Source organism: Pelodiscus sinensis, chromosome 4, assembly GCF_052426305.1.
Source record: "Pelodiscus sinensis isolate ZL-2025 chromosome 4, ASM5242630v1, whole genome shotgun sequence".
NCBI classification, from domain to species: domain Eukaryota; kingdom Metazoa; phylum Chordata; order Testudines; family Trionychidae; genus Pelodiscus; species Pelodiscus sinensis.
In genome coordinates this window covers 81,636,965-81,663,001 of record NC_143055.1, presented here as the reverse complement: position 1 = coordinate 81,663,001, position 26,037 = coordinate 81,636,965, and the positions used below count along the sequence as shown (strand labels likewise).

The window sequence follows — 26,037 nt, the reverse complement described above, 5'->3', positions numbered from 1 at the left end:
GGAAGCTGCAAGAGCAGTCTTGTGTCCTTCCCTGGCAACCCAGAGCAGTCTGTAGAATTGTAAACCATTGCTGGGGAGGGGAGGGAGGCAGAGTCATGAGTGAGAGAGAAACCCTGTCCCTCTCGTGCGCTATTGTGGCATGCTAAATATGAAGGTGCAGGACTTTGGGGTGTTTCTGAAGGGATATGCATGGGGCAGACTCTGTCCCCGCAGGCAGAGCAGAATGTAACAGTCTGCCAGCTTAGTGAATTGTTCCCATTGCCTTTGTGAATTCCCCTCAGGAGTATAAAATGGGAGTAAAAGTTTTATAGCTCCTTTGCCAGAGTGGTGTGAAGGACAGTATGGCCTGATAAATGTTTATGGTCCTTCAGTGATTAAAACTGGTCTAAATTGTAGAACTAAAAAAAAGTCCTATCAAAGGGTTCATCTACACAGCACCATAATCCAAAATAAGATACACAATTTGAGCTATGCAAATTGCTAATCTTATTTCGATGCTATTTTGAAATAGCTTATTTCGTCATTTGGCACTGTCTACACAGCGCCAAATTTTGAAATAAAGTGCTATTCCGAAATGTCCCTTACTTCTTGTAGAATGAGGTTTAAAGGGACATTGGAATGACAAGCCCAAAATAACGGGCTTTCTGTGAAGGTGAGGGATAGCTATTTCAGGATACTCCAGTATCTCGAAATAGCATTGCAGCATAGACATACCCAAAATGTGCTCCATGAACTGTTTGCAGCTGGCCTTTCTGGAGATGGTCAGTAATCAATAGAAATTATGAGTTTGATTCCTCAGCCTTCACTTGCTCTTCCATTGCCTATGATGTAACGCTAAATATATGGCAGTGTATATTTGTTGACTAATAACTAGAAATAAATGGTCAAAGCTTGCTACTTTACTTTTAAGGAAGGGGGCTTAAGGATTTCCTCCAATGCTATCACTCCTATTCTTCATGTACTTTATTGTAGTTTTAATACAGTAACACAATAATTTAAACCGATACGATTATATTGTGTTATTTTGACAGATAAATATGCAGAATTTTAAAATATTGTGTACAGCATTTTTAGTTTTTTAGAAATCTGGGATTTCTAACTTTCAAAATTCTTGACTTGGCAACTTCAATAACATGTAATTCTTTAGTGTTTTAAAACAGAAAAACAGTAAAAACAGATTCTGCTATGGCAACCACTCCATCATGTATCACCACTAGCATTTAAGTTCTGAACTTTCAGTATAGTTAGGTGAATAGAGCTAAGTACATTTGCTGACAGTAGGAAAAGACTACTATCCAAATGGAGAAATAGTCTGCTGGGGCCATATGCTGCATCTAGGGTGTGTGTGTGTGGTCAGAAAAGCAGGGCTGTTTCTTTCTTTTTCCCCTAAAAGGGGTAGAAAGAGCTCCTTTTCCATGTGGTGCCCATAGAGCAAGTTAGGGTTCAACAGGGTTGTCTAAAGTGCTGAGCGAAAAGGGGTTATTTGTGTGAAAGAGCCAGGGCATCCTTCTCAACCCTTCCTAGAAAGGCTGCTTGGTCTCCAGGGTTTGCAGCACTGCTGTAATGGTCATAGCTGGCCCAGCCTTTTATTAAAATGTACCTTGTATTATCAGCCAATTGAACAGGCAGGAAATAGCGATTTTCAAACATTTACATCTAAGCCAAACCTCAACAGAATTTTATAGGCACTTCTCTTGCCACGGTACTTTCTAATTGTCAAATTCCTTAAGTCAGCTACAAGCACTGACATGTTACAAGTATATTTTACAAGTATATTTTCTGATGCAAAGAGTGTTAGTACCAACTCCCCCATAATATACACAATATGTTGCCAGGTGGGTGCCTTCCCTACCTGTACACCTGCTGTAAGAACTGTGCTGAGAATTACACAATAGATGCCCCAGAATGAGTTCTGTGGATGGAAACATTTTATTGGTATACTTCAGCAATTTGGACACAATAAAAAAAGCTTTGGGAACAAAATTGTACTCAAAACTCTAAACTGCAATCAGTGTTCCCTGTAAGCTGTGTGCTTGTGCAGCTACTCAGGAGAGATTTGAATGCTGCCCAGCTGATTAATAGAGCTCCCACAGCTAGGTTTTTAGTTTCTATTGGTGGTGCACATTACATGCCTCGGTGCACATAAAAATTATTCCGTGTATGTATGGAAAAGATTAGAGGGAACACTGGCTGCAGTACTTAACCTTAGAATCATAGAATAATAGGACTGGAAGGGACCTCGAGAGGTCATCGAGTCCAGCCCCCCGCCCTCAAGGCAGGATCAAGCTCCATCTACACCATCCCTGACAGATGTCTATCTAACCTGTTCTTAAATATCTCCAGAGAGGGAGATTCCACCACCTCCCTTGGCAATTTATTCCAATATTTGACCACCCTGACAGTTAGGAATTTTTTCCTAATGTCCAATCTAAACCTCCCCTGCTGCACTTTAAGCCCATTACTCCTTGTCCTGTCCTCAGAAACCAAGAGGAACAAATTTTCGCCTTCCTCCTTGTGACACCCTTTTAGATATTTGAAAACTGCTATCATGTACCCCTTAATCTTCTTTTTTCCAAACTAAACAAGCCCAGTTCATGAAGCCTGGCTTCATAGGTCATGTTCTCTAGACCTTTAATCATTCTTGTCGCTCTTCTCTGTACCCTTTCCAATTTCTCCACATCTTTCTTGAAATGTGGCGCCCAGAACTGGACACAGTACTCCAGCTGAGGCCTAACTAGTGCAGAGTAGAGCGGCAGAATGACTTCACGAGTTTTGCTTACAACACACCTGTTGATACAACCTAGAATCATATTTGCTTTTTTTGCAACAGCATCACACTGTTGACTCATATTCAACTTGCGATCCACTATGACCCCTAGATCCCTTTCCGCCATGCTCCTTCCTAGACAGTCGCTTCCCATCTTGTATGTATGGAACTGATTGTTCCTTCCTAAGTGGAGCACTTTGCATTTCTCTTTATTAAACCTCATCCTGTTTACCTCTGACCATTTCTCTAACTTGCTAAGGTCATTTTGAATTATGTCCCTATCCTCCAAAGAAGTTGCAACCCCACCCAGTTTGGTATCATCTGCAAACTTAATAAGAGTACTCTCTATCCCAATATCTACATCATTGATGAAGATATTGAACAGTACGGGTCCCAAAACAGACCCTTGAGGAACTCCACTTGTTATCCCTTTCCAGCAGGATTTAGAACCGTTAACAACAACTCTCTGACTACGGTTATCCAGCCAATTATGCACCCACCTTATCGTGGCCCTATCTAAGTTATATTTGCCTAGTTTATCAATAAGAATATCATGCGAGACCGTATCAAATGCCTTACTAAAGTCTAGGTATATGACATCCACCGCTTCTCCCTTATCCACAAGGCTCGTTATCTTATCAAAGAAAGCTATCAGATTAGTTTGACATGACTTGTTCTTCACAAACCCATGCTGGCTATTCCCTATCACTTTATTACTTTCCAAGTGTTTGCATACGATTTCCTTAATTACCTGCTCCATTATCTTCCCTGGGACAGACGTTAAACTGACCGGTCTATAATTTCCTGGGTTGTTCTTATTCCCCTTTTTATAGATGGGCACAATATTTGCCCTTTTCCAGTCTTCTGGAATCTCCCCTGTCTGCCATGATTTTTCAAAGATCATAGCTAAAGGCTCAGATACCTCCTCTATCAGCTCCTTGAGTATCCTGGGATGCATTTCATCAGGACCTGGTGACTTGCTGACATCTAACTTTCCTAAGTGATTTTTAACTTGTTCTTTGTGTATCCTATCTTCTAAACTTACCCTCTCTCTGCTTGTATTCACTACGTTAGGCACACCTCCAGACTTCTCGGTGAAGACCGAAACAAAGAAGTCATTGAGCATCTCCGCCATTTCCAAGTTCCCTGTTACTGCTTCTCCCTCCTCGCTAAGCAGTGGGCCTACCCTGTCCTTGGTCTTCCTCTTGCTTTTAATGTATTTATAAAAGGTCTTCTTGTTTCCCTTTATGCCTGTAGCTAGTTTGATCTCATTTTGTGCCTTTGCCTTTCTAATCTTGCCCCTGCATTCCCGTGTTGCTTGCCTATATTCATCCTTTGAAGTGATGCAGTACTATAGCAGAGACAGAACTAGGTTTTTTTTTGGCTGATTGTTATTTATGGACAGAGAGTTAAACTAGAGTAACATGATGGGTGTGAAACCGGCTCAAACTTTCATTATTTCCTCTTTCCCTTTACACCACAAGTAGAAGTTCACCTACATTTTTAAAGGAAGTTCATTGCTAAGCTCTTGACCAGCTATAAAATATATACTTGTCATGATAACAGGAAGATCTTTAGTGATCAGAAAGCACTCGCAAACTCCTCAAAAGGCATAATACATTCCTGTGCAGATGCATTCTTTTCATCTTTTTTGTAACACTGCATTTCCTGCTGAAGAGAAGGAAATGTGTTACTTCCAAGTTATGAAATTTAAAGACTGTTTTGTGCTTAGGAGGTTCCAATGTTTAGTGTCTGTAAACATTGACGGACTAGTGTCACTTTATGCTTTTGTCAATTTGCTCCTGGAATTTTACAATCCTTCAGCAGAATCTGAACAGGTAAAAAGATTGCCTGCTTTTGTAATTGTTTACTCACTTTGGGAACATTCCTTTTTTCACTTGGGTTATGATGTCCAGTGATATTATTGTGGTGGGTCACAAATATGGAAGCTATAACGGAGTACTGGACAATCTGAGCCAATTAGTTACCCCAGAGCACACCTGACTACAGGAATGGCTCCAATTATAAGACAGGAATGGGCTGCTGGAGGGACCCAAGCCACTCCTTAATTCATTAGCCCATCTGGAACAAAAGGCACTGCAAGTAAATATGAAAGAGAGGAAAGGAGCGAGGCATGCTTATGAAGCCAGAACCATATGAGGCCTCTTGCCATGTTACTGCTGAAAAGAGGCTGCATAGGCTGTGAAAGTGCCCACAAAGAACACTAAAATAAATTAATTGAAACAAAATACAGGACTATGTAGCACTTTAAAGACTAACAAGATGGTTTATTAGATGATGAGCTTTCGTGGGCCAGACCCACTTCCTCAGATCAAATAATGGAAGAAAATAGTCACAACCATATATACCAAAGGATACAATTTAAAAAAAAGAACACACATGAGAAGGACAAATCACATTACAGAACAGAAGGGGGATGTGGGGGTGGGGGGAGGAGGAAGGTGAATGCCAGTGAGTTAATGATATTAGAGGTGGGGAAGGGGAAATGTCTGTGAGTTAATAGTATTAGAGGTGATAATTGGGGAAGCTATCTTTGTAATGTGTAAGATAGCTGGGGTCTTTGTTAAGTCCAGTGCAGAGAGTGTCGAATTTTAGCATGAATGCCAGTTCAGAGGATTCCCTTTCAAGTGCAGATTTGAATGTCTTCTGAAGTAGGATGCAGGTTAGCAGGTCATTGAGACTGTGTCCTTTCTGGTTGAAATGACAAGCAACTGTTTTTTCTTTGTGATCCTGTCTAATGTCTGTTTTGTGGGCACTGATTCTTTGGCGAAGGGTCTGAGACATTTGTCCAATGTACATAGCAGACGGACACTTTCGGCACATGATAGCATAGATTATATTTCTGGAGGCGCAGGAATATGTATTCTTGATCTTGTAACTCACTTGGTTAGGCCCAATAATGGTGTCAGCAGAGTGAATATGTGGACAAAGCTGGCAGCGGGGTTTGTTGCAAGGGAAAGTACCAGGGTTGGTATTAGTGTGGTATGTCCTGTGGTTGTTGTTAAGAATCATCTTGAGGTTAGGTGGTTGTCTATAGGAGACTATGGGTCTGTCTCCCAGAGCTTCTTGGAGTTTAGTGTCCTGTTCCAGTATAGGCTGTAATCTATTGATAACGTGTTGGACAGGTATAAGTTGGGAGCTGTAGGTGATGACAAGTGGTGTTCTATTGTTGGTTTTCTTGGGTCTGTCTTGTAGTAGATGGTTTCTAGGTATTAGTTTGGCTCTTTCAATTTGCTTTTTTATTTCTCCAGGTGGGTAGTTGAGGTTTATAAATGCTTGGTAGAGATCCTGAAGTTTCTGGTCTCTGTCTGTGGGATTAGAGCAGATGCAGTTGTATCGAAGGGCTTGGCTATAGATGATGGATCGTATGGTGTGTGCTGGATGGGAGCTGGAAGCATGTAGGTAACTGTATGAGTCAGTGGGTTTTCTGTAGAGGGTGGTGTCTAATTTTCCATTGTTGATTTGTACTGTGGTGTCCAGGAAATGGATCTCCCGTGTGGAATGGTCCAGGCTGAGGTTAATGGTGGGGTGTAGGTTGTTGAAATCTCTGTGGAATGTCTCCAGTGTTTCTTGGCCATGCATCCAGATCATAAAGATGTCATCGATGTAGCGTAAGTAGAGAAGGGGTAAAAGGGGACGGGAGTTGAGGAAATGTTGTTCTAGGTCAGCCATAAAGATATTAGCATACTGTGGGGCCATGCGTGTACCCATGGCTGTGCCGCTGATCTGGAGGTATAAGTTGTTCTCAAACTGGAAATAATTGTGGGTGAGAACGAAATTACATAGGTCTGCTACCAGGTTGGCAGTGGTGTCCTCTGGGATAGTGTTTCTAATAGCTTGTAATCCGTCTTCATGTGGGATGTTGGTGTATAGTGCTTCTACATCCATGGTGGCAAGGATGGTGTTATTGGGGAGGTTATCGATGTTTTGTAGTTTCCTTAGGAAGTCAGTAGTGTCTCGGAGATAGCTGGGGGTGTTGGTTGTGTAGGGTTTGAGGAGAGAGTCTACATAGCTGGATAGACCAGTAGTGAGTGTGCCAATACCAGAGATGATGGGGTGTCCGGGGTGTCCAGGTTTATGGATCTTGGGAAGCAGATAGAAAAATCCTGGTTGGGGGTCAGAAGGTGTTTCTGTGTGGATTTGTTCCCGAGTAGCTGTAGGGAGGCTTTTAAGGAGACAGAGTAATTTCTTTTGGTATTCCGAGGTAGGATCAGAGGAGAGAGGTTTGTAAAATGTGGTGTTGGAGAGTTGTCTGGTTGCCTCTTGGTTATAGTCGGCCTTATTCATAATGACCACAGCACCACCTTTGTCAGCTGGTTTGATTATAATGTCCAGGTTGTTTTTGAGACTCTGGACGGCATGTTGTTCAGCGTGGCTGAGATTGTGTGTCGCTTGTTGTTGTTTGCGAATAATGTCAGTCTGTGCGTTGTTGCGGAAGCTTTGTATATAGAAATCCAGATTGTAATTCCGACCGTCATGAGGAGTCCATATAGAATTATTCTTCCTTTTGTGTTGATAGGGGGGATCTGGTAGGTCAGATTGGTGTTCATTGGTGGTTTGGAAATATTCTCGGAGGCGAGAATATTTCCAATGTTTTAACAAGAGATGGTTCTTAAAGGATTTCCTAACAAGTATTGAGTGTATATAAAAAGTTACTCCATTTACTAGGTTTTCTAGGGGAATATGGAATTATATTCTGCCCAACAGCCAAATGAGAATAAAAAATGCTGGACAGTAGATAACAGAATGGTTTGTCATTTGTACTGTATTTTTCCTTAAGCTCCATAGATCAGGTTATATTGGAAACTGTTGAGGCCTCTCTCACTTTATTTATTACTAAAGCTTATAGGAGCTAAAGATACTCTTAAAGGGATCTGGCTAAAGCTGCAGAAGAGTGAATTCTTTAATGACCTTGGTCCACACAAAAATTGCTGAGATATGAGCCAGCTCAGTTCTACTAGCCTTAAATACATGCCAAAATATTAAGTTATGCAAGCCACTGCAAAGTAATATTGCAAAAAAAGAAGAAACTAAAAGTGCTCACATTTCAGAATAGGGACAGACACAGCACATGATAAAATTGAATTTGTTTGCCTTCTTAAAACAACTAAAACCCATTCTAATATTAGCAAACAAAAAGCCTCTTAAAATCAAAAACAAATGTTATACTTGGAGCAACAAAACTAATTAAAGTGAGGTGTTTTTTTTGCATGTTTCTCTATGCAAGAGGGAAAGAATGGATGATGTGATTGTATATTTAAATGTGTCTCCATTTAAACGTGTTTGTTTTCTTTATAAAAAGCATAAAGGTTGAAATTTTCGGAGTGTTCATTTACACAAAATTACAAATGCCCCAAACTCAGTTAATAGGACACAGAGTAAGGACAGGCAACACATTAATAACATATACTAATGAAGTTATCTGAGTTTACTTTAACCCAAAATAGAACTGCAAAAGCATACAAATTGGAAGAGACTGAACTGTTCACAGGAACCTGCGATACCACCAATTTTCACAAAGGGAACAGTTGTGAAGGGAGCTGGTAGAAAAAAAAATTGTCAGAGTTGTGTGTCAAAAATATTCTTTTCTTGAAACAACTGTTTCATGGAAATATATCTGTTTCAACAGCATGGAATTGAAGGAGAGACCTCTCCTCAGAATAGCCAACAGCTTAGTGACTAGGGAACTGAATCAGTCAGGGCAGGTCGTTGAACCTGGGTTTTCCATACCCCAGATGAGGTTCCTAACTAGGCTATCTTGACATGGTTCTCTGTCTGATGTGGAATGAAACAAATTGAAATGTTTAAATTTTTCATAAGTCAGAATTCTTCTTTTTCAGTCAACCCTAATTGAGAGTTCTTGTGGTCACTAAAGATTTTATAATAGGTCACGGTCAATTTCACTGTCATTGGATTTTTAAAATAATAAATTTCATTATTATTTTAAATTATTTCAGGTTTTTAAATCTGAAATTTCATAGAGTTGTAATTCTAGGGGTCCTGACCCAAAAAGTAGTTGTGGGGGGGGAGGGGGTCACAAGATTACTGTAAATGGAGGATGCGGTATGGCTACCCTTACTTCTATATTGCTGCTGGCAGCAGTGTTGCCTTCAAAGTTGGGCAGCTGGAGAGCAGCAACTGCTGGCCAGGAGCCCGGCTCTGGAGGCAGAGCCTCTGCCAGCATCAGCACAGAAGAAAGTATGGACCTGCCACCTTTAATTCTGTGCAGTTGTCTGCTATGTTGGGCTATCAGTCAGTACTGCAATGTGACTTTTGTTGGGAAAAGTGCTGGGAACAAAATACTTCCACCTCTACAAGAGTCTTTTTTTTTCCTTTTCCTATCCCTTTATTATCAAAGAGCCAATGAAAATACCACTCCTACTATAATCACTTTATTTGGCTTCCAGGAAGTGTTCTACCATGCCCATCTCAATCACTCTGGTCAAAAGTTTGAACTTCTCTGCCTTGCAACCACGTAAACAACAATCCACCCCCTCCCTTCCAAGCCCTGGGAATTTTAAATTCCATTTCTTCCAGGCAAAGCCAGCAAGCAGAGGTCTTATCACGTCTTCCCAGGTGACCATGGCTGCCTATAGCACCAAATGCACTCCCGCTTGGACCACTGTGGAGCTGTTGGTTCTGTTCAGCATACAAGGAGAGGAGACTGGGCAGTCCCAATTGTGCTGGACCCATAGGAAATGGGGTACCTATAGGCACATTTCTCGAGGCTTGTGCAGAAAGGACCATGATCAAGACACACTGCAGTACAGAGCAAAGACAAAGGAGCTACCATAAGGCGAGGGAGGAAAACCATTGCTCTGGTGCTGCAGCTAAGCCCTACCATTTCCGTAAAGACCATGATGCTATCCCTGAGTAGTAACATTACCTGCAACACCATGAGCCCCATGGATACTCTGGAGGGCATAGAGGCAGCAGAAGGACCTAACCTGGAGGATTAAATTACTGATGAAGAAGTGGAGCTAGACAAGGAAATGGAGCTCCCAGCGGGGTCACCCAGTAATTGCGAGGAAGTGATTGTGATTGCTGAGGTGCCTAGCCAGTCTCAGCAGTTGCTCTCTGGGTAGTGGAGAACAGGAGATGAGATTCAGGGTAAGTGCCTCTGGGCTTGTGTATTGCAGAGGTGGATGAAGGGTGTAGAAAAGTGGGAGGCGGGCTGTGTTTCTCTGAGCTGGACATTTCCCTGTGTAGCTCATTATGGCAGAACATGGTGTTGGTTAAAGCCTTCTCACGTCACTCCCAAATGCTTTATTCCCATCTTGCAGGGCCGATAAGTCACAATTTTCACAAGTGACCTTGTCTACATACAAACTTATATTGGTGTAACTACAACACTTCTTAAAATTCTGCAGATTTGTATGTGGGTCCTAGTCAAAAAAGCACTGGGACTTCTTGGACCAAACAACAGAATGGTTGTCTGTACAGCACTGGGAACTAAGGCCTAAAGTTGCACCAGTATGTTTACACTTCTTGTTTTAAATCAGTATAGATAAGCCTTGTGCAAAACCTTTATGTGAAATTCTCTCAAATTGGCTTACACTTATCTTTACAAATGTACATTAAATTGATATCAACCAGGAGTAAAATAAGAGTGCCTACATGAGGTGTTTGCAGAGGCAGACTGGCCCGGTGGGACAGCGGGAATTTCCCAGTGGGCTGTCCTCCGAAGGGCCGGTTGGCAGTGGCTGGAGGAGGAGGGGGATTGTGACAGAGCGCCGCAGCTCTGCACTTTAAATTCCCCGGCGCCACATACCGGCCATGTACGGGGCACGGCGGGGCTGAGGGAACGCATGTGTGGCATTTGCACACAGGTGAGAGGGGAGATGCCCAGGCGTGGCATGACGTCACGACCCGGGACTTTAAAAGCGCTCAGCCCAGAGCTGCACCGTGCAGCCCAGCTCGAGGCCCGGCATGTGGTCTGGAGCCCCGGAAGCAGCTGGGGCCCAATCACAGACTCCAGCCCCACAAACTGGAAGGCAGAAGATAGGTCGAGAGGGGAGAGGAAGAACAGGAGGAAGGGGCAGGAGAAGAAGGGGTTTGTGCTGAGGGGAAAGAGGCAGGTCAGGGGAAGAAAGGGGAAGGCACCAAGGGACAGGGTGGAGGAGAGACAAATGCCAGGGGGCCAAGTGGAGACAATGAGAAAAAGGGCAGGAGAGGAGGTGTCAGTGGGAGGGGGGAACAGGGTGATGGCGGGAGAGGAGAGGGTAAGGACATTGGGGGCTGGAGGGGGAGGTGCTGGGATAAGGCTTGAAAGAAGGGATGGGCATGAGGAAGGCAGGGATGGAGCAGGTCATGTGTGAGGGCACAGGTGCATGAGGGGAACAGGGGCAGAGGGTGGTGAGGGGGTGGATATCAGGGGAAAAGAGGGCAAAGGGGGCAGGAGTAATAAGGGAAGGGGGAGGCACCAGGAGGGTACAGGGCTAAGGGAAGGTGCAGGTGCCAGGGAGTTTTGGGGGTGAAGCAGAAGGGCAGACACCTGCAGGGGAGGGACCAGCACCAGAGGAGAAAGGCAGAGCAGGTGTGTAGAGGAAGGTGTTAGGAGAGGGGATCGAGGAAGGGTAGCTCACATGATCAGAGTGGGGCTACTGGAGGAGTGTGCAGAGGGGAGAGAGAAGGGCTGGTGGAGGGGGGCAGGTTGCAGGAGGGCTGAGGGCAGTGAGAAGGGCAGGAGTCAGGACAGCAGAGGAGGGTGAGGAGTTGGGGGGCAGCAGGCACCAGGGGAGCTGATGGAGCAAGGGGAGGAGACATGGCAGCAGAGGGAAAAGGTAGAGGTTTATAAGATATTTATTAATATCTTGGGTGCCACAGTGGCACACACAAACAAGCCACATGAACGCAGTACTGGTGCACAACACAAAATTCATTCTGCTCATGGGATGAAATTCTTAGAGCGAACACTTCCCCCAGCCTCTCCATCCCAGAGTTAATGTCACACACATTGGGTTAATGCAATTGCAGGATAGTTACATGAGGGGGGTTTGGTGGGGGCCAAACTAATCCCTATTGGTAGGAGGATGGTGGGAAAAGTCCTTAGAGGGGTCACATGACACCTTTTACTTCTGGTCATGTGTCCATCTTGCCCCGAGAGTGTTATCTCCAGAGGCCTGGCTAATGGGGGTCAGGGGCATGGTTAACAGAGGTCGGTGTGTAGCTAATGGGGGTCAAAGAGTAAATTTTTAAAAAATTCTTTGATGTGAAAAAGCGAGCAGTTTTCAACTAATTTCCCAGGCCTATTTTGATTGTCACTCCACCCCTGGGGGTTTGTGCCAGTTTGATTAATCGATTTAGCTAAACCTCTGTAATATATGTATACAGGCAAGGCCTGAGACATGTACTCATTTAAAAACAATGTTTTACCCTAGGTTTCTACTTAGCCTTTGTCTACATGAGGGATGTTAAAATACATTTAAGAAAACATGTAACCACTGAAACGGGATGCAGGCGGGAGCTGGTGTGTGTGACTGTATTAGAGGCATCAGCATGGAGGGGCGGTGGCAGGAGGCTCCCCGCACACACCCCCTCTCTCCCACGTGCAGCTGTGTAACCACTGAAATTTTCAGTGGTTACACAGCTGCACGTGGGAGAGAGGGGGTGTGTGCGGGGAGCCTCCTGCCACCGCCCCTCCATGCTGATGCCTCTAATACAGTCACACACACCAGCTCCCGCCTGCATCCCATGCTGCTGCCTCTGTATCAGAGGCAGCAGCACTGGGGAAGAAGGGGCTGCCCGGACTCATCAGTTAACCATGTACAGTACATGGTTATACTGTCACATCCCTAGTGCACACTATCAACCTTTGACAATCAAACTCATGTAGATTCCCAAAAGTCGACAATAAAAATTACAAAAGAATGTTCACACTTTTATATATCCCACAGTGCAGGATGACACCTTGTATTGCTAGATGTTATGGGAAGGCAGAGTGGATCATGACACATCCTTTAACCATGCTAAATGTCCTGTCATGCACTGCTTTCTGTCCCAGCCCTCCATGGGAGTGAAGTGAGAAAGCTGTCTGTAAACCAAGCTCTCTCACTGCACATTATATCGCTACAGTTCTAGGTCAGCATCGATCACTTCATATCCATGCAAAGTTTTAGTGATGATGGTAGGAGTGAAGGAGTGGTAACCAGAATTATTGATACATTGACAATAGTACAATAAGTAGGCTTTAGACCAGGGTTTCCCAACCTATGGGTTTTGACCCAAATATGGGTCACCATTACATTTCAAAGGGTCACCAAGTGTCTCCCCAGGTAGCTCTTCCCCTCTTTCTCCCCCCGTTTTTGAATTGCTGTGGGTCACTGAATCTTCCCGAATTGTCAAAATGAGTCTGCATCTGGAAAAGGTTGGGAACCACTGCTTTAGACCATTCCTTATCTAACTCACTCACAAACACCCCTTTACCGCAGTCAAGAGGAAAGAGCGAAAGCTCCTTTGTTTCAGCAGCCAACTGGAGTTAAAAGAAGACTTTATATTTATCTGCTATGTGCTCACTGGATAGTTCAAAAGATGGATCCCCATTCTAGGTACAGAAATAACATCTTAGTGAAAATTCCGACTTTGCCATTAGCTTGGGAGATAGAGTCTTGGCTTTCACCTGGCTCCTCACTTCACTGTAATTTGGCTAGTAAGGCATGGAAAATTGAGCAGAGATCTATGAATGACAGGGTATCAGATGAGCATCAGAAAGGGGCTGTGTTACATCATGTAGATATAAGCGGGTAGGAAAGAAATTGATGGAATAAGTTAGACTGTGTTTCCATTGTCTCCACTAGAGAGATTATAATAGCATAATTATGTTGGTATAGCTGTACCGGCATGTAAATGCAGCCTACAGAAAGCATTTTTCCTTCAGTGCAGAACCACCCTCTCCTTGAATGGTATTTGGCTATGTTGACAGATGCATTCTTCCATTGACCTAACTGCATTTACATTGGGGAGTAAGAGTGGTATAGTTATGAGAGTCAGGAAGTGGATTTTTCACATTCCTGAGCAACACAGCTATGGTGACCTAACAAATATTTAATTATGGTCAAGTCACAAAGGAGTAGCAGCGTGAAAGAGATTTGGGGAGAAAGTAAGAAGTTAGAAATGTAGGGAAATAGGTGGACCACACAGTGGAAGGAAAGGAACGAGAGAGAAATATAAAAAATGCTGAAAAAGAACAGAAAAAAATGTAATAACTGAGGTTGTAAGAAAGCAGTGCATTTTTTTGGTTCAAATGTTGCAGCCATGTTTTGTTACAGTTGTGTTTTTGGTACAGGGCACCAATAAAGACTAGAAGCCCTATTGTGTTAGGCAGTGACACAGTACACAGACATACAGGCTACGTCTACACTAGCCCCTTTTCCGGAAGGGGCATGTAAATTTCAGCAGTCGTCGTAGGGAAATCCGCGGGGGATTTAAATATCCCCCGCGGCATTTAAATAAAAATGTCCACCGCTTTTTTCCGGCTTTTAAAAAAGCCGGAAAAGAGCGTCTAGACTGGCCCCGATCCTCCGGAAAAAGTGCCCTTTTCCGGAGGCTCTTATTCCTACTTTGAAGGGCACTTTTTCCGGAGGATCGGGGCCAGTCTAGACGCTCTTTTCCGGCTTTTTTAAAAGCCGGAAAAAAGCGGCGGACATTTTTATTTAAATGCCGCGGGGGATATTTAAATCCCCCGCGGATTTCCCTACGACGACTGCTGAAATTTACATGCCCCTTCCGGAAAAGGGGCCAGTGTAGACGTAGCCACAAAGTCCACGTCTCCACTTACCTGAGAATAGATGTTCTGGCGATCAATCTTCTGGGGTTTGATTTAGTGGGTCTAATAAAGACCTACTAAATTGAATGCTGAGGGCACCCATGTCGGTGCCAATACTCCTCACCGTTGCGAGGAAAAAAAAACAGAAATCGAGGGGAACATTTCTCCTGTGGTCCTTCCACTGTGGAGATGGCACCAAGCTCAGCGTAAGGTATATCCAGTCTTGCTATGTTATTTACATAGCTGGAGTTGCATATTTTAAGCTGACCTTCTGGTGTACCGTAGACATGGCCTAAGAAAAAGGCATTTTACGAGGAACAAGTAGGAACCAGCTTTCCCAGCTCCCCCCATTCTGGCAGGGAACTCAAAGTGATGCAAAGAGAGTAGACTGAGGTACAAAAGCTGCTCCACTATTTTGAGAGCTTTCTGTATTTTAGCTGGTAAAACTGAGGACATTCACAAAACACATCTGGGGGCTTTTAGTTTGTCGTGAAAACAGTTAAGACAACATTTATTTGTAAGAGATGCAAGCAGGGCTATCAACTTTCTAATCATATAAAACCAATTACCCCTGCCCTGAGGCCCCATCCTGCCCCACCCCTGCTCACTCCATTCCCCCTCCCTCAATCACTCGCTCTCTCAATCACGCTGGATTGGGGCAGGTATTGGAGAATGGGGCAGGGGAAGTCTCCGGATTGAGGTGCAAACTCTGGGGTTGGGCTGGAGATTAGAGGTTTAGGGGTGCAGGAAAGGGCTCTGGGCTGGGCAATGGGGTTGGGAAGCAGTTTGGGGTGTAATATACTGGCAGCACTTACTGAAGCTCCCAAGAAGCTGCCGCCAGGTCCCTGTGAACCCTAGGCACAAGGGAGTCCAGGGAGGCTCTATGCACTGCCATTGCACCCGTAGACACTGCCCCTGCAGCTCCCAATGGTCACAGTTCCTGGCCACTGAAAGCAGCGTGTGGACCCTTTCTAGTTGCCCATGTATCAAGGGGCCTCAGGGACCTGAAGGTCACTTGCAGAGCCAATGCAGGTAGAGAGCCTGCCTTAACATCAGGCTCCTGCTGGACACTGACAGTGCTGATCAGAGCCACAAGGCCTTTTTCTACTAGGCTACGTCTAGACTGGCGTGATTTTCCGCAAATGCTTTTAACAGAAAAGTTTTCTGTTAAAAGCATTTGAGGAAAAGAACATCTAGATTGGCACGGACGCTTTTCCGCAAAAGCATCCATGGCCAATCTAGAAGCGCTTTTGCGCAAAAAAGCCCCGATCGCCATTTTTGCTATCGGGGCTTTTTTGCGTAAAACAAATCTGAGCTGTCTACACTGGCTCTTTTGCACCAAAGGACTTTGGCCTGAACGGGAGCAGCATAGTATTTCCGCAAGATGCACTGATTTCTTACATGAGATCGTCAGTGTTCTTGCGGAAATTCAAGCAGCCAGTGTAGACAGCTGGCAAATTTTTCCGCAAAAGCAACTTGCCAGTCTAGACACAGCCCTAGGGTTTCCAGTTAAAAACTGGATGTCTGGTAGTCAAGAAGGTGCCCCCTACAATGGAACGGGTAGTATGGTCCAAGCTCAGATGTAAAGGTCAATGATGCAAAGACAGCAAAGTCACCAAAACTCAACTACATTGGCTTTTGTTCCACTAGAAATAAAGAAAAATAGTATTAGCCACAATGAAAACTATTGTGCCCAGTCCTATGAGACCTCATCACAGAAAACTCCCAGCAACTTCACTGCACAGTACTATTGAGTAACAATAAAAAGGAATATTGGGTATATACCAAAGCACAGACGTAGCCAATCCCCAAAACAAATGCAAACAAGTACTATCTCTAATTATATGGCAAACAAATTCAATATTGCACCGTGGGAGCGGCTGGACAGCCATGACTAGGAGATTTACCCAGTGTTGCTCAGGTCCTTCATTCAAATAATGTTTGTTTTCCTTTGTTTAAATCAGTGCTCTGGAGTGGGGCCAGGAATGAGGGGTTCAGAATGCAGGTTGCCGCTGGAGAGAGAGGACAACTCCAACTCTCTCTCTCTCAGCAGCAGCTTGGTGCAGAGGAGAACCACCTGTCCATGGCTGCTGCAACAGACACACCAGGGGAAGGGTGCATATTCACTGACTAGGGGACAGACAGACAAAAACAGGCAAACTCTGAAATATAGGGTAGATAGCTGTCCCTTTCTCTACCCCAGCCAACCCAGTGGGGTTATATAGCTGACTCTCTGGCCCCTTGCTGCCCCGCTGTGGTCATTCTGCAATATCTACTCCTCCTGACAGACCCCCTCCATTTTCATTTTATGAGAAACAATCGAATTCCAGGCACATCCTATTATCCTGGCACAACCAAACCCTGATCTTGCTTTAAATTATAAAAGAGGAAGCTGCATACCAAATTTGGTGGTCCTAGCTCTTATTTTGGAGGCATTCTTTAACAAACAGACTCACAGATGGACAGACAGACACATTTCTAAAAATCACAGTCATAATGACTGATCTGGGTACCCATCCTAAATGGAAGCCTGAGCAAACCTGGTAACAAACATCAAATTACCCACTCAAGGAGCAGGAAGTTGCAAATAGAGAGAATAAGGACAGCACTTTCACTTTCATTATCATATGTCTATTACAATACTCATGTCTTGTTCCCACATTTATTCTCTGGTTTAGCAGTCTATTAAATGGAAGGATAAACAAAAATAAATCTGAGACTAGAGTTTTTGATTTCAAAAAGGCTAACTTTAGTAAATTAAGGAAATTAGTTAGGGAAGTTGATTGTACTAAAGAAATTATGGATCTTAAAGTGGAGAAGGCCTGGAATTATTTTAAGTTAAAGTTGCAGAAGCTGTCAGAAGCCTGTATCCCTAGAAAAGGGAAAAAATGTATAGGCAGGTGTGTTAGACCAAGCTGGATGAGCAAGCATCTCAGAGAGGTGATTAAGAAAAAGCAGAAAGCATATAAGGAGTGGAAAATGGGAGGGATCAGTAAAGAAAGCTACCTTATTGAGGTTAGAGCATAAAGGGATAAAGTGAGAAAGGCTAAAAGTTAGGTAGAGTTGAACCTTGCAAAGGGAATTAAAACCAATAGTAAAAGGTTTTATAGCCATATAAATAGGAAAAAAACAAAAAAAGAAGAAGTAGGACCGCTAATTACTAAGGATGGTGTGGAGGTTAAGGATAATCTAGGAATGGCCCAATATTTGAATAAATACTTTGCTTCAGTCTTTAATGAAACTAATGAAGAGCTTAGGGATAATGGTAACATAACAAATGGGACTAAAGATAAGGAGGTAGATATTACCATATCCGAGGTAAAAGCCAAACTTGAACAGCTTAATGGGAGTAAATCGGGGGGCCCAGATAATCTTCATCCAAGAATAGGAACTGGCAAGTCCATTAGCAAAATTTTTTAATAAATCTCTAAACTCAGGGGTTGTACCATTTGACTGGAGAATTGCTAATATAGTTCCTATTTTTAAGAAAGGGAAAAAAAGCGACCCGGGTAACTATAGGCCTGTTAGTTTGACATTTGTAGTATGTAAGATCCTGGAAAAAATTTTGAAGGAGAAAGTAGTTAGAGACATTGAGGCTAATGGCAATTGGGACAAATTACAACATGGTTTTACAAAAGGTAGATCGTGCCAAACCAACCTGATCTCCTTTTTTGAGAAAGTAACAGATTTTTTAGATAAAGGAAATACAGTGGATCTAATCTACCTCGACTTCAGTAAGGCATTTGATACAGTACCACATGAGGAATTATTGGTTACATTGGAAAAGATAGGGATTAATATGAAAGTTGAGAGGTGGATAAGCAACTGGTTAAAGGGGAGACTACAGCGGGTCATACTGAAAGGTGAACTGTCAGGTTGAAGGAAGGTTACTAGCGGAGTTCCTCAGGGATCAGTTTTGGGGCCAATTTTATTTAATCTTTTTATTGCTGATCTTGGCACCAAAAGTGGACGTGTCCTAATAAAATTGTGGATGACACAAAGTTGGGAGCTATTGCCAATTCAGAAAAGGATTGGGATATCATACAGGAGGATCTGGATGATCTTATAAATTGGAGTGATAGCAATAGGATGAAATTTAATAGTGAGAAGTGTAAGGTTATGCATTTAGGGATTAATAACAAGAATTTTAGTTATAAGTTGGGGACACATCAGTTGGAAGTAACAGAGGAGGAGAAGGACCTCGGAGTCCTGGTTGATTATAGAATGACTATGAGCTGCCATTGTGACATGGCCGTGAAAAAGGCTAATACGATCTTGGGATGTATTAGGCGAGGTATTTCCAGTAGGGATAAGGAGGTGTTAGTGCCATTATACAAGGCATTGGTGAGACCCCATTTGGAATACTGTGTGCAGTTCTGGTCTCCCATGTTTAAGAAGGATGAATTCAAACTGGAACAGGTACAAAGAAGGGCCACTAGGATGATCCGAGGAATGGAAAACCTGTCTTATGAAAGGAGACTCAAGGAGCTTGGCTTGTTTACTTTAACCAAAAGAAGGCTGAGGGGGGACATGATTGCACTCTTTAAATATATTAGAGGGATAAATACCAGGGAGGGAGAGGAATTATTTAAGTTTAATACCAATGTGGACACAAGAACAAATGGATATAAGCTGGCTAGTAGGAAGTTTAGACTTGAGATTAGACGAAGGTTTCTAACCATTAGAGGAGTGAGGTTCTGGAACGGCCTTCCAAGGGAAGTAGTGGGGGCAAAAGATCTATCTGGTTTCAAGATTAAACTAGATGGGTTTATGAAGGGGATGGTTTGATGAGACAACATGATCTTGGTAACTAATTGACCATTCATTATCAGTGTGAAATAGGTCAATGGAGGGATGATAGGAGTTACTATAGAGAACTTTCTGGGTGTCTGGCTGATGAGTCTTGCCCACATGCTCAGGGTTTAGCTGATCGCCATATTTGGGATTGGGAAGGAATTTTCCTCCAGGGTAGATTGGCAGAGGCCCTGGAGGTTTTTCGCCTTCCTCTGTAGCATGGGGTACAGATCACAGCTGGAGGATTCTCTGCATCTTGGGGTCTTCAAAGTATTTGAAGGCTTCAATATCTGAGATATAGGTGAGAGGATTATTCTAGGAGGGGTGGGTGAGATTTTGTGGCCTGCACTGTGCAGGGGGTCAGACTAGATGATCATAATTGTCCCTTCTGACCTTAAAGTCTGAGTCTATTTAGAAATAACTTTCTCTTGCATAAAACTTTTTTTTTTTTTTTTGCTGATATAAATCTCATAAAGCTTAATCCTGCCACGTACTGAACTGAACACTTTCTGCATGGTGCCAAAAGGACCTCCTTGTCCACCTAATGTTTCAATGAACATCCAAGCAGCTCATAACTGGGCAAGAAATGGCCCCATAATTTCAAAAACAGACATAGTTTATTATTCTTAGGACAATTGTACATAAAAATGGGAATGCAGAGTTTTCTCATATAGGATTCATAGTTTCTTTGGTGAAAGAGATGGTTCTTTGTAAATTTCTAGCACTCATTTCAGAGTTGGATCAACCTATCCCACACAAACATACCCCAGCCGTTTCCTTAGTTGTACATTGACAGGTGAGATTACATGTTTCTGATGCAATCTTTATTTTGTTCTACTGAACCCAGCTTTTTATCAGGTTCCAAAGCAAGTCACCACAAATTTGTCATAGGAGTGTTGAGAAATAGGGCTGTTCTCAGCTGGATCTAGAGAAAAATATACAAGTTATGAATTTGTTCTGTTGCCTAAAATTGACCAACTGATATGAAGAAATTCTACAAACCTGAGTGTCAAACATCTGAAAAATAATAATAAAAAGAAACAGAGTAAGAAAAATCGTCTAGAAAAGCGATTGGTGCCTGTAACAAGAAACTTATTTGCCACATTTATTGTCAGCCACCCTTGTGCGAATAAAACCATTTTCAGGAGTCCCATGACAATCTTAAAAACATCAAAAACAACTTAAGTAAAACCTCTCTAATCCACACTGATGATGGCATGATACATTACAAACAACAGTAATATGTGGTTAAGCAAAACAAGGCCAGTATTAAAAGTCAAACCTTTCCTGTATTTCAAAACACCTATAACCAGGGGCAGATGACCATTTTGCAGGGCCCAGGGCAGCCCAATTTCGCGGGGCCCCCCTTTGCCACAGCGCATGCGCGGGGCTTCTTGAAGCACGGGGCCCGGGGCGGCTGCCCTGCTCGCACTGCCCTATATCCGCCCCTGCCTATAACATTACCAAAATACAGCAGCACAATCATGACAGCTTTTTACTATTAATTAGATAAGCCCAGTTACTAGGGTGACCAGATGTCCTGATTTTATAAAGACAGTCTCCAATATTTGGAGTTTCGTCCTATGTAGGTGCCTATTTCTTCCCACCTCCAACCCAATTTTTCACACTCATTATCTGGTTACCTTATCAGTTACTGATTTTCTTGAGTGGTGAGGCTGGCAGCCAGTCAGCTTCAGCCCCACTCTCGAGAAGACCTCTGCCACTCCACACTGCTGAGTGTGGCGGGAACTGGTCCATGAGGAGAGCCAATTTAAAAACCAGCTCCCTATGTGGACCAGCTGCCTCTTGCCCTGACCTGCTGCCTCTGGTACAGAGGTGGCAACAGTCCCTGTCCAGGGGGAGTCTGAGTTCCAACTTGCGCTGGGTCCAGGAGCTGAGCCAGGGTGCCTGCCCACTTGGCTCCTAATACACTTTAAATGCAGAGCTGCAGCAGGGGTAGGTCCTGGACCTGGCACAAGTCAAGACTGAACCAGGCTTCTGGCTAGCCTGCTAACAAATTTACTGATAACGGGGAGGGAGGGAAATGCGTGTAGCCTATAGCATTAACCTATAAGCTTTTTGCTTATCAGTTAATTGACTACCCTATTACATCTCTAGCTCAGACATTAAATGTTGTAAAGGTTGCACCTCCCTAAACCAGGACTCTCTGGTCCTGCAATATGCGTGGTCCAGCAGGACCACAGATGTCCCTGGACAAGAGACCCCCCCCCCCCAGGGCAGGAGGGCAGAGCTGAAAGCCCTGCACACGGGGAGGCTGGTGGTAGCAGGGCCAGGGCTTTGGCAGCCCGCTAGCAGGGCCACAGTAGCAGGATAGGTAGCCAGGACCAGGTGCTGCTCAGCAGTGGGGCAGGGCTGCATGCCGCCATGCCATCAGTAGGACTGGGGCAGACATTCTGGCAGCGGAGCTGGGGCAGCTGTGTTGCCTAGCTGGCAGCCTGGCCAAAGGAGCTGGAGGCGGGGAAAGGGGGCAGGCTAAGGGGGCCGGTGGCAGGGGCCCTCCCCGGTCTGGCAAATTCCCTCATGCATTAAGTCATTATACTAGAGTAAAATAGGTATAGAACACCACTAAAACAGATGGTAGCAATTTACACTCCTTTTCACTAGTTATTAGCAACTATACAAAGTATAGGGCAATAGAGAATCAAATCCTTTATTTTTTTCTATTTTTTTTAAACACGTTTCATATCTTAGAAGTGAACTCTGGGATCAAATTTAGTTCCAGAATGAGAACACACACAATTTTACAAAATCTAAGATCAACATAAGTGTTTTTCTAGTTAAATATGCATAAATAAATTATTCCTATCACACAAAATGCCAGAGCAAGGTTCTAAAACTGATGTATATAGCTAGCTTTGTCAAATGTAAATTACTAATCAGTTTCTATTGTCAACAATGAGAGAAATGCAGAAAGAAAACAAACACGCTGAAAATTAAAACCTGATTTTAAAAGTTCTTTCAATTTTAATAATAAAGTTAATTGAAACAAAAGGTAGTGGATATTGTATGGACAGAAGCAATAAATAATATATCAGCCTCCTGAAGGACTTGCAAAAGATGCTCATCACAAAAGATCTTTAACTAATGACTGAATTAGAAGCTACATGGATAATTTATTATTGGGCTGTATTGGTTCCCTTGGCTTATTATATGAAGAAAAAAAAAAACTTATCCTTGCCTTCAAGGCTCCATATAAATCTATTGTAGTCTAAACACTGACCCTTTATCTTATCTCATTCTCTTACCCTTCTGTTTCCTCAGACTTCCAAATATGTCTCACTTGGTCTTCTGGCTTTCTCCCCACCACTACCACCTAGATCCTTTTTTTTTTAATCTGAGGAAGTGGGTCTGGCCCACGAAAGCTCATCATCTAATAAACCATCTTGTTAGTCTTTAAAGTGCTACATTGTCCTGCATTTTGCTTCAGCTACCCCAGACTAACACGGCTACATTTCTATCACTATTCACCTAGATCCTGTTTGTCAAGCCCTATTGTCATTCAAATTCCTTCTTAAATCACCTGGTGGTGTAGTTTAGTCCCGTTCCTATATTGGGGCAGACTATTCTGGTATGAACACATTTATACCAGTTATCTAGGTTAGTTAAATCAGTAAAGCTTTTATGTATAGAAAATCTACAACTTATTTCTTCTGTGACGCCTATAAAAGTATTGAGTCCCGTTTCCTGGACTGCGCAGTACCTACCATCTTCCCTGAGACTGCAAGCTCTTCAGGACAGGGGTTGTTTGCCAACATGTAGGCCTACCACCCCAGGCTGGCAGACCCTTGTGCCCTGAGGAGCTTCAGTACAGAACAGGGGCTTGGTGATCCTCAAGGCATTTTAAGGATTAATCAATAGGATTTGCACTTAACCACCCACTGGAAGCTGGACCTTGCACCTTTTCTCTGACTAATGAGCGGGTGCTTTGACTCATCAGGGAGATAAGCGTTCAGTAGAGCCTGTCCAACTAACCCTGCGCTTACATGACTGTACCTTGCCCTGACTCCCCTCCCTCTTCCCCTGACACGGGGGATAAACTCACCATCGCCAGGGAGGGTTTTAAACAAACTCTGAAGGGCGAAAAACCCGCATTTGTTAGTTAAGGCTCAGTCACAGATTAACACAGTTTTGCTCCGTCTGCCCCCCCACCCCGCCGCCACTCGCTAGCCTCGGGCCTGAACTCCGGGGGCCGGCGGCTCCCCCGCGCCGCCTCCTGCTTACCTGCTGCAGAGTTCAGGTTACCCCTGCGGTGCCTTCTGCCGAGCTCCCTCCGCTCCTCCTCTTCGTCCTCCAGCCTCCAGGCTTCAGCCATCAGCCAGGGGTCAGGAGCGGGGCATTTACGAAGCCGGCACCCCCATGGGCCAAGCGACGGTGGGGGGAGGAGGAGTTCTTTGTCTCGTGTGGGGAGCAGCGACCGTCCCAGCGCTAGGGCCTCTGCCCCGGCCACCCCACTCTGCACCTGCGGCTCCTCTTCTGCCCCGCGCCTCCCTGCGGTCTCTCTCCTCTTCTCTCCGCCTCTTTCTGCTCAAGTTTAAGCAGAGGCACCCAGGATCCTCTTTGGGCTCTTTCCTCGCCTCCCTTCCCCAGCAGGCGCGGACCGGGGGGAGAGGGAGCCGCGCACGCACTACCTGGCTGGGGAGGGAAAGTTAAAGGATAATAAAGGGAGGCGGCGTTTGCTTTTCCTGCCCATTCACAATATTCCGGTGTCAACAGGAAACTCCGTTGCTGCCCGACACTAAAACAAAAGGAGGAGGGGGAGGTACCTGGAGCAGAAAAGCAGCAATCAGGCCTGCAGAATGCGAAGGAGGCAGCGACCTCTTAGCTGGGCAGGAAGATGGAGTTGCACTTGACAAGGCTGGAAAACTTTTATGTAAGGAAAAGGGACACGAGTTTTTTTTCTCTTGTGGAGCCAAATGATTTTCAGGGCTGTCTCAAGCTGATACCATTTTGAAGGAGGGAGCGTTCTAAACAGTGCAGCATTGAGTGGGATTTTCAATGTTCCTTCAAGAATGCAGCACATTCTTCCTCACCAGTGGGAAAGACCTTTAAAACTGCTTGAAATAAGCTCAAACAATCGCCACTGTTCAAATGAGACTTGGCTGATTTATGGCTCCAGCCCTATTGTTGAAACAGCATGCTGAGATATACCCAGTACAATCCCCCTGAGCTGTGTGTGGCAACCTAGGAGAGGTGTAAATCAGGACAGAAAAAAAAGGAAGACTGGTGCCTGAATATAAAGCAACTGATCTGTTTTAAAGGGTTTGCTGTCTTTGAAAAAAAATTGCACTTTCACATTAAGGTGAATTAAGTAGTAAAGTATGAGCAGTCTGTGGCATCTTAGAGACTAACACATTTATTAGGTCATGAGCTTTCGTGGGTAAATTCATGACATAATACATTTGTTAGTCTTTAAAGTGCCACAGGACTGTTAATTGTTTTTAAAGTTACAGACCAATCCGGCTAGCCTCCTGAGACATTTTAAGTAGCAAAGGTTCTCACTGGGAAAAGTACAAGAAGTTAAAAAACCTACTCTTCTTATTAGTGTGTGTGTGTGTGTGTGTGTGTGTGTAACATGTCTCAGGTGGCACATGACCAGCATTTATCATTGAATTTGGTCCACAGGCTGTGAAAAAAGTAAAAGTTGCTTACGTACCAATATGATAGGCACCATATCCAAGAAATGTCCAAGCAATATAGTTTTTGGCTTCAGATAATTATAGGCTGAACAAAGTAGTGCTGCCTATAATTAAGGTTACTTGATAGATGGGTTATGTAGTGAAAGAGACAAGATACTGGACCACTGCCTCTGCTTCTTTTGTTGCAGATATGGGTAGGTGTGTATTGAGTAAGGCAGAGAAAGAAAGGATGGTCTTGTGATTAATGACTCACGGAGAACTAGACTCCCTCCCTGTCACTTCCACAGAGTTCCTGTTAGGTATGTTGCGTAGACAACTATATGACTAATAATAAGCCTATGCTTATTGATAAATCTTGTTTACTACACGCATGTCTCCACCCCCCTTGCTGCCTCAGTATCAGAAGCAGCAAGGTGGAGAGAGAGCCAGTGCCTGTGAGGAACTGGTTTAAAAGCCGCTTCCATAAACACTGGATCCACCTGCCCCCCCTTACCTCCCCAGTGCTACTCCTGATAGGTTAGAGCCGATACCTGCAGGGAGCTGGCTTTCAAACAGGCTCCCCTCATGTGCTGGCTCTGTGGACCTACCAGCCCCCTCCCATACTGCTGACTACAGAGGCAGTGGGGTGGGGCAGGTCATAAAAGCCAGTCCCCCCCAGCACCAGCTCTGTGGTACTGCATGCCCCCCATCCCAGCTCTCCCCCCCCACACACACACGCACACACGCACACACTGCAGCAACTAGGGAGGGGGCGGAAGAGACGGGAGGTGCCACGAAGCAGCCTCTGTCCTCGAGGGGTCCAAGTTCCTCATGGACAGAGACTGCTGCCACCACGCACTTCTGTCTCTGTATCAGAGACAGCAACGCAGGCCTGCAGACAGACAGTCTGCGAGGGGAGCTGGTTTTTAAACTGGCTCCCTGCACAGACCAGCCCTGCCTGCCACTCCACATTGCTGCCTCTGATACAAAGGCAGCAGCGCAAGGTGGCAGGGGGCTCCCTTGGAGTGGGGTTAGAAGAGCATTGGCTGCCAGCC

At 44.3% G+C, this 26,037-nt stretch overlaps 1 protein-coding gene across 4 annotated transcripts in view; it reads right to left on the bottom strand.

Moving 5' to 3' along the window:
- SH3D19 (SH3 domain containing 19) overlaps positions 1-24,263 on the bottom strand; it is a 115,071-nt gene extending 90,808 nt beyond the window's left edge. For 2 of the 4 annotated variants that reach the window (XM_075930028.2, XM_075930029.2), the window contains exon 1: positions 23,589-24,258. In XM_075930028.2, the coding sequence (XP_075786143.1) occupies positions 23,589-23,679 (91 nt within the window). In that variant the 5' untranslated portion in view covers positions 23,680-24,258. Of the gene's footprint in view, positions 1-23,588 lie in introns of all 4 variants that reach the window. The other 2 variants (XM_075930037.2, XM_075930030.2) reach the window with 2 other exon arrangements.
- Positions 24,264-26,037: the final 1,774 nt, after the last annotated feature.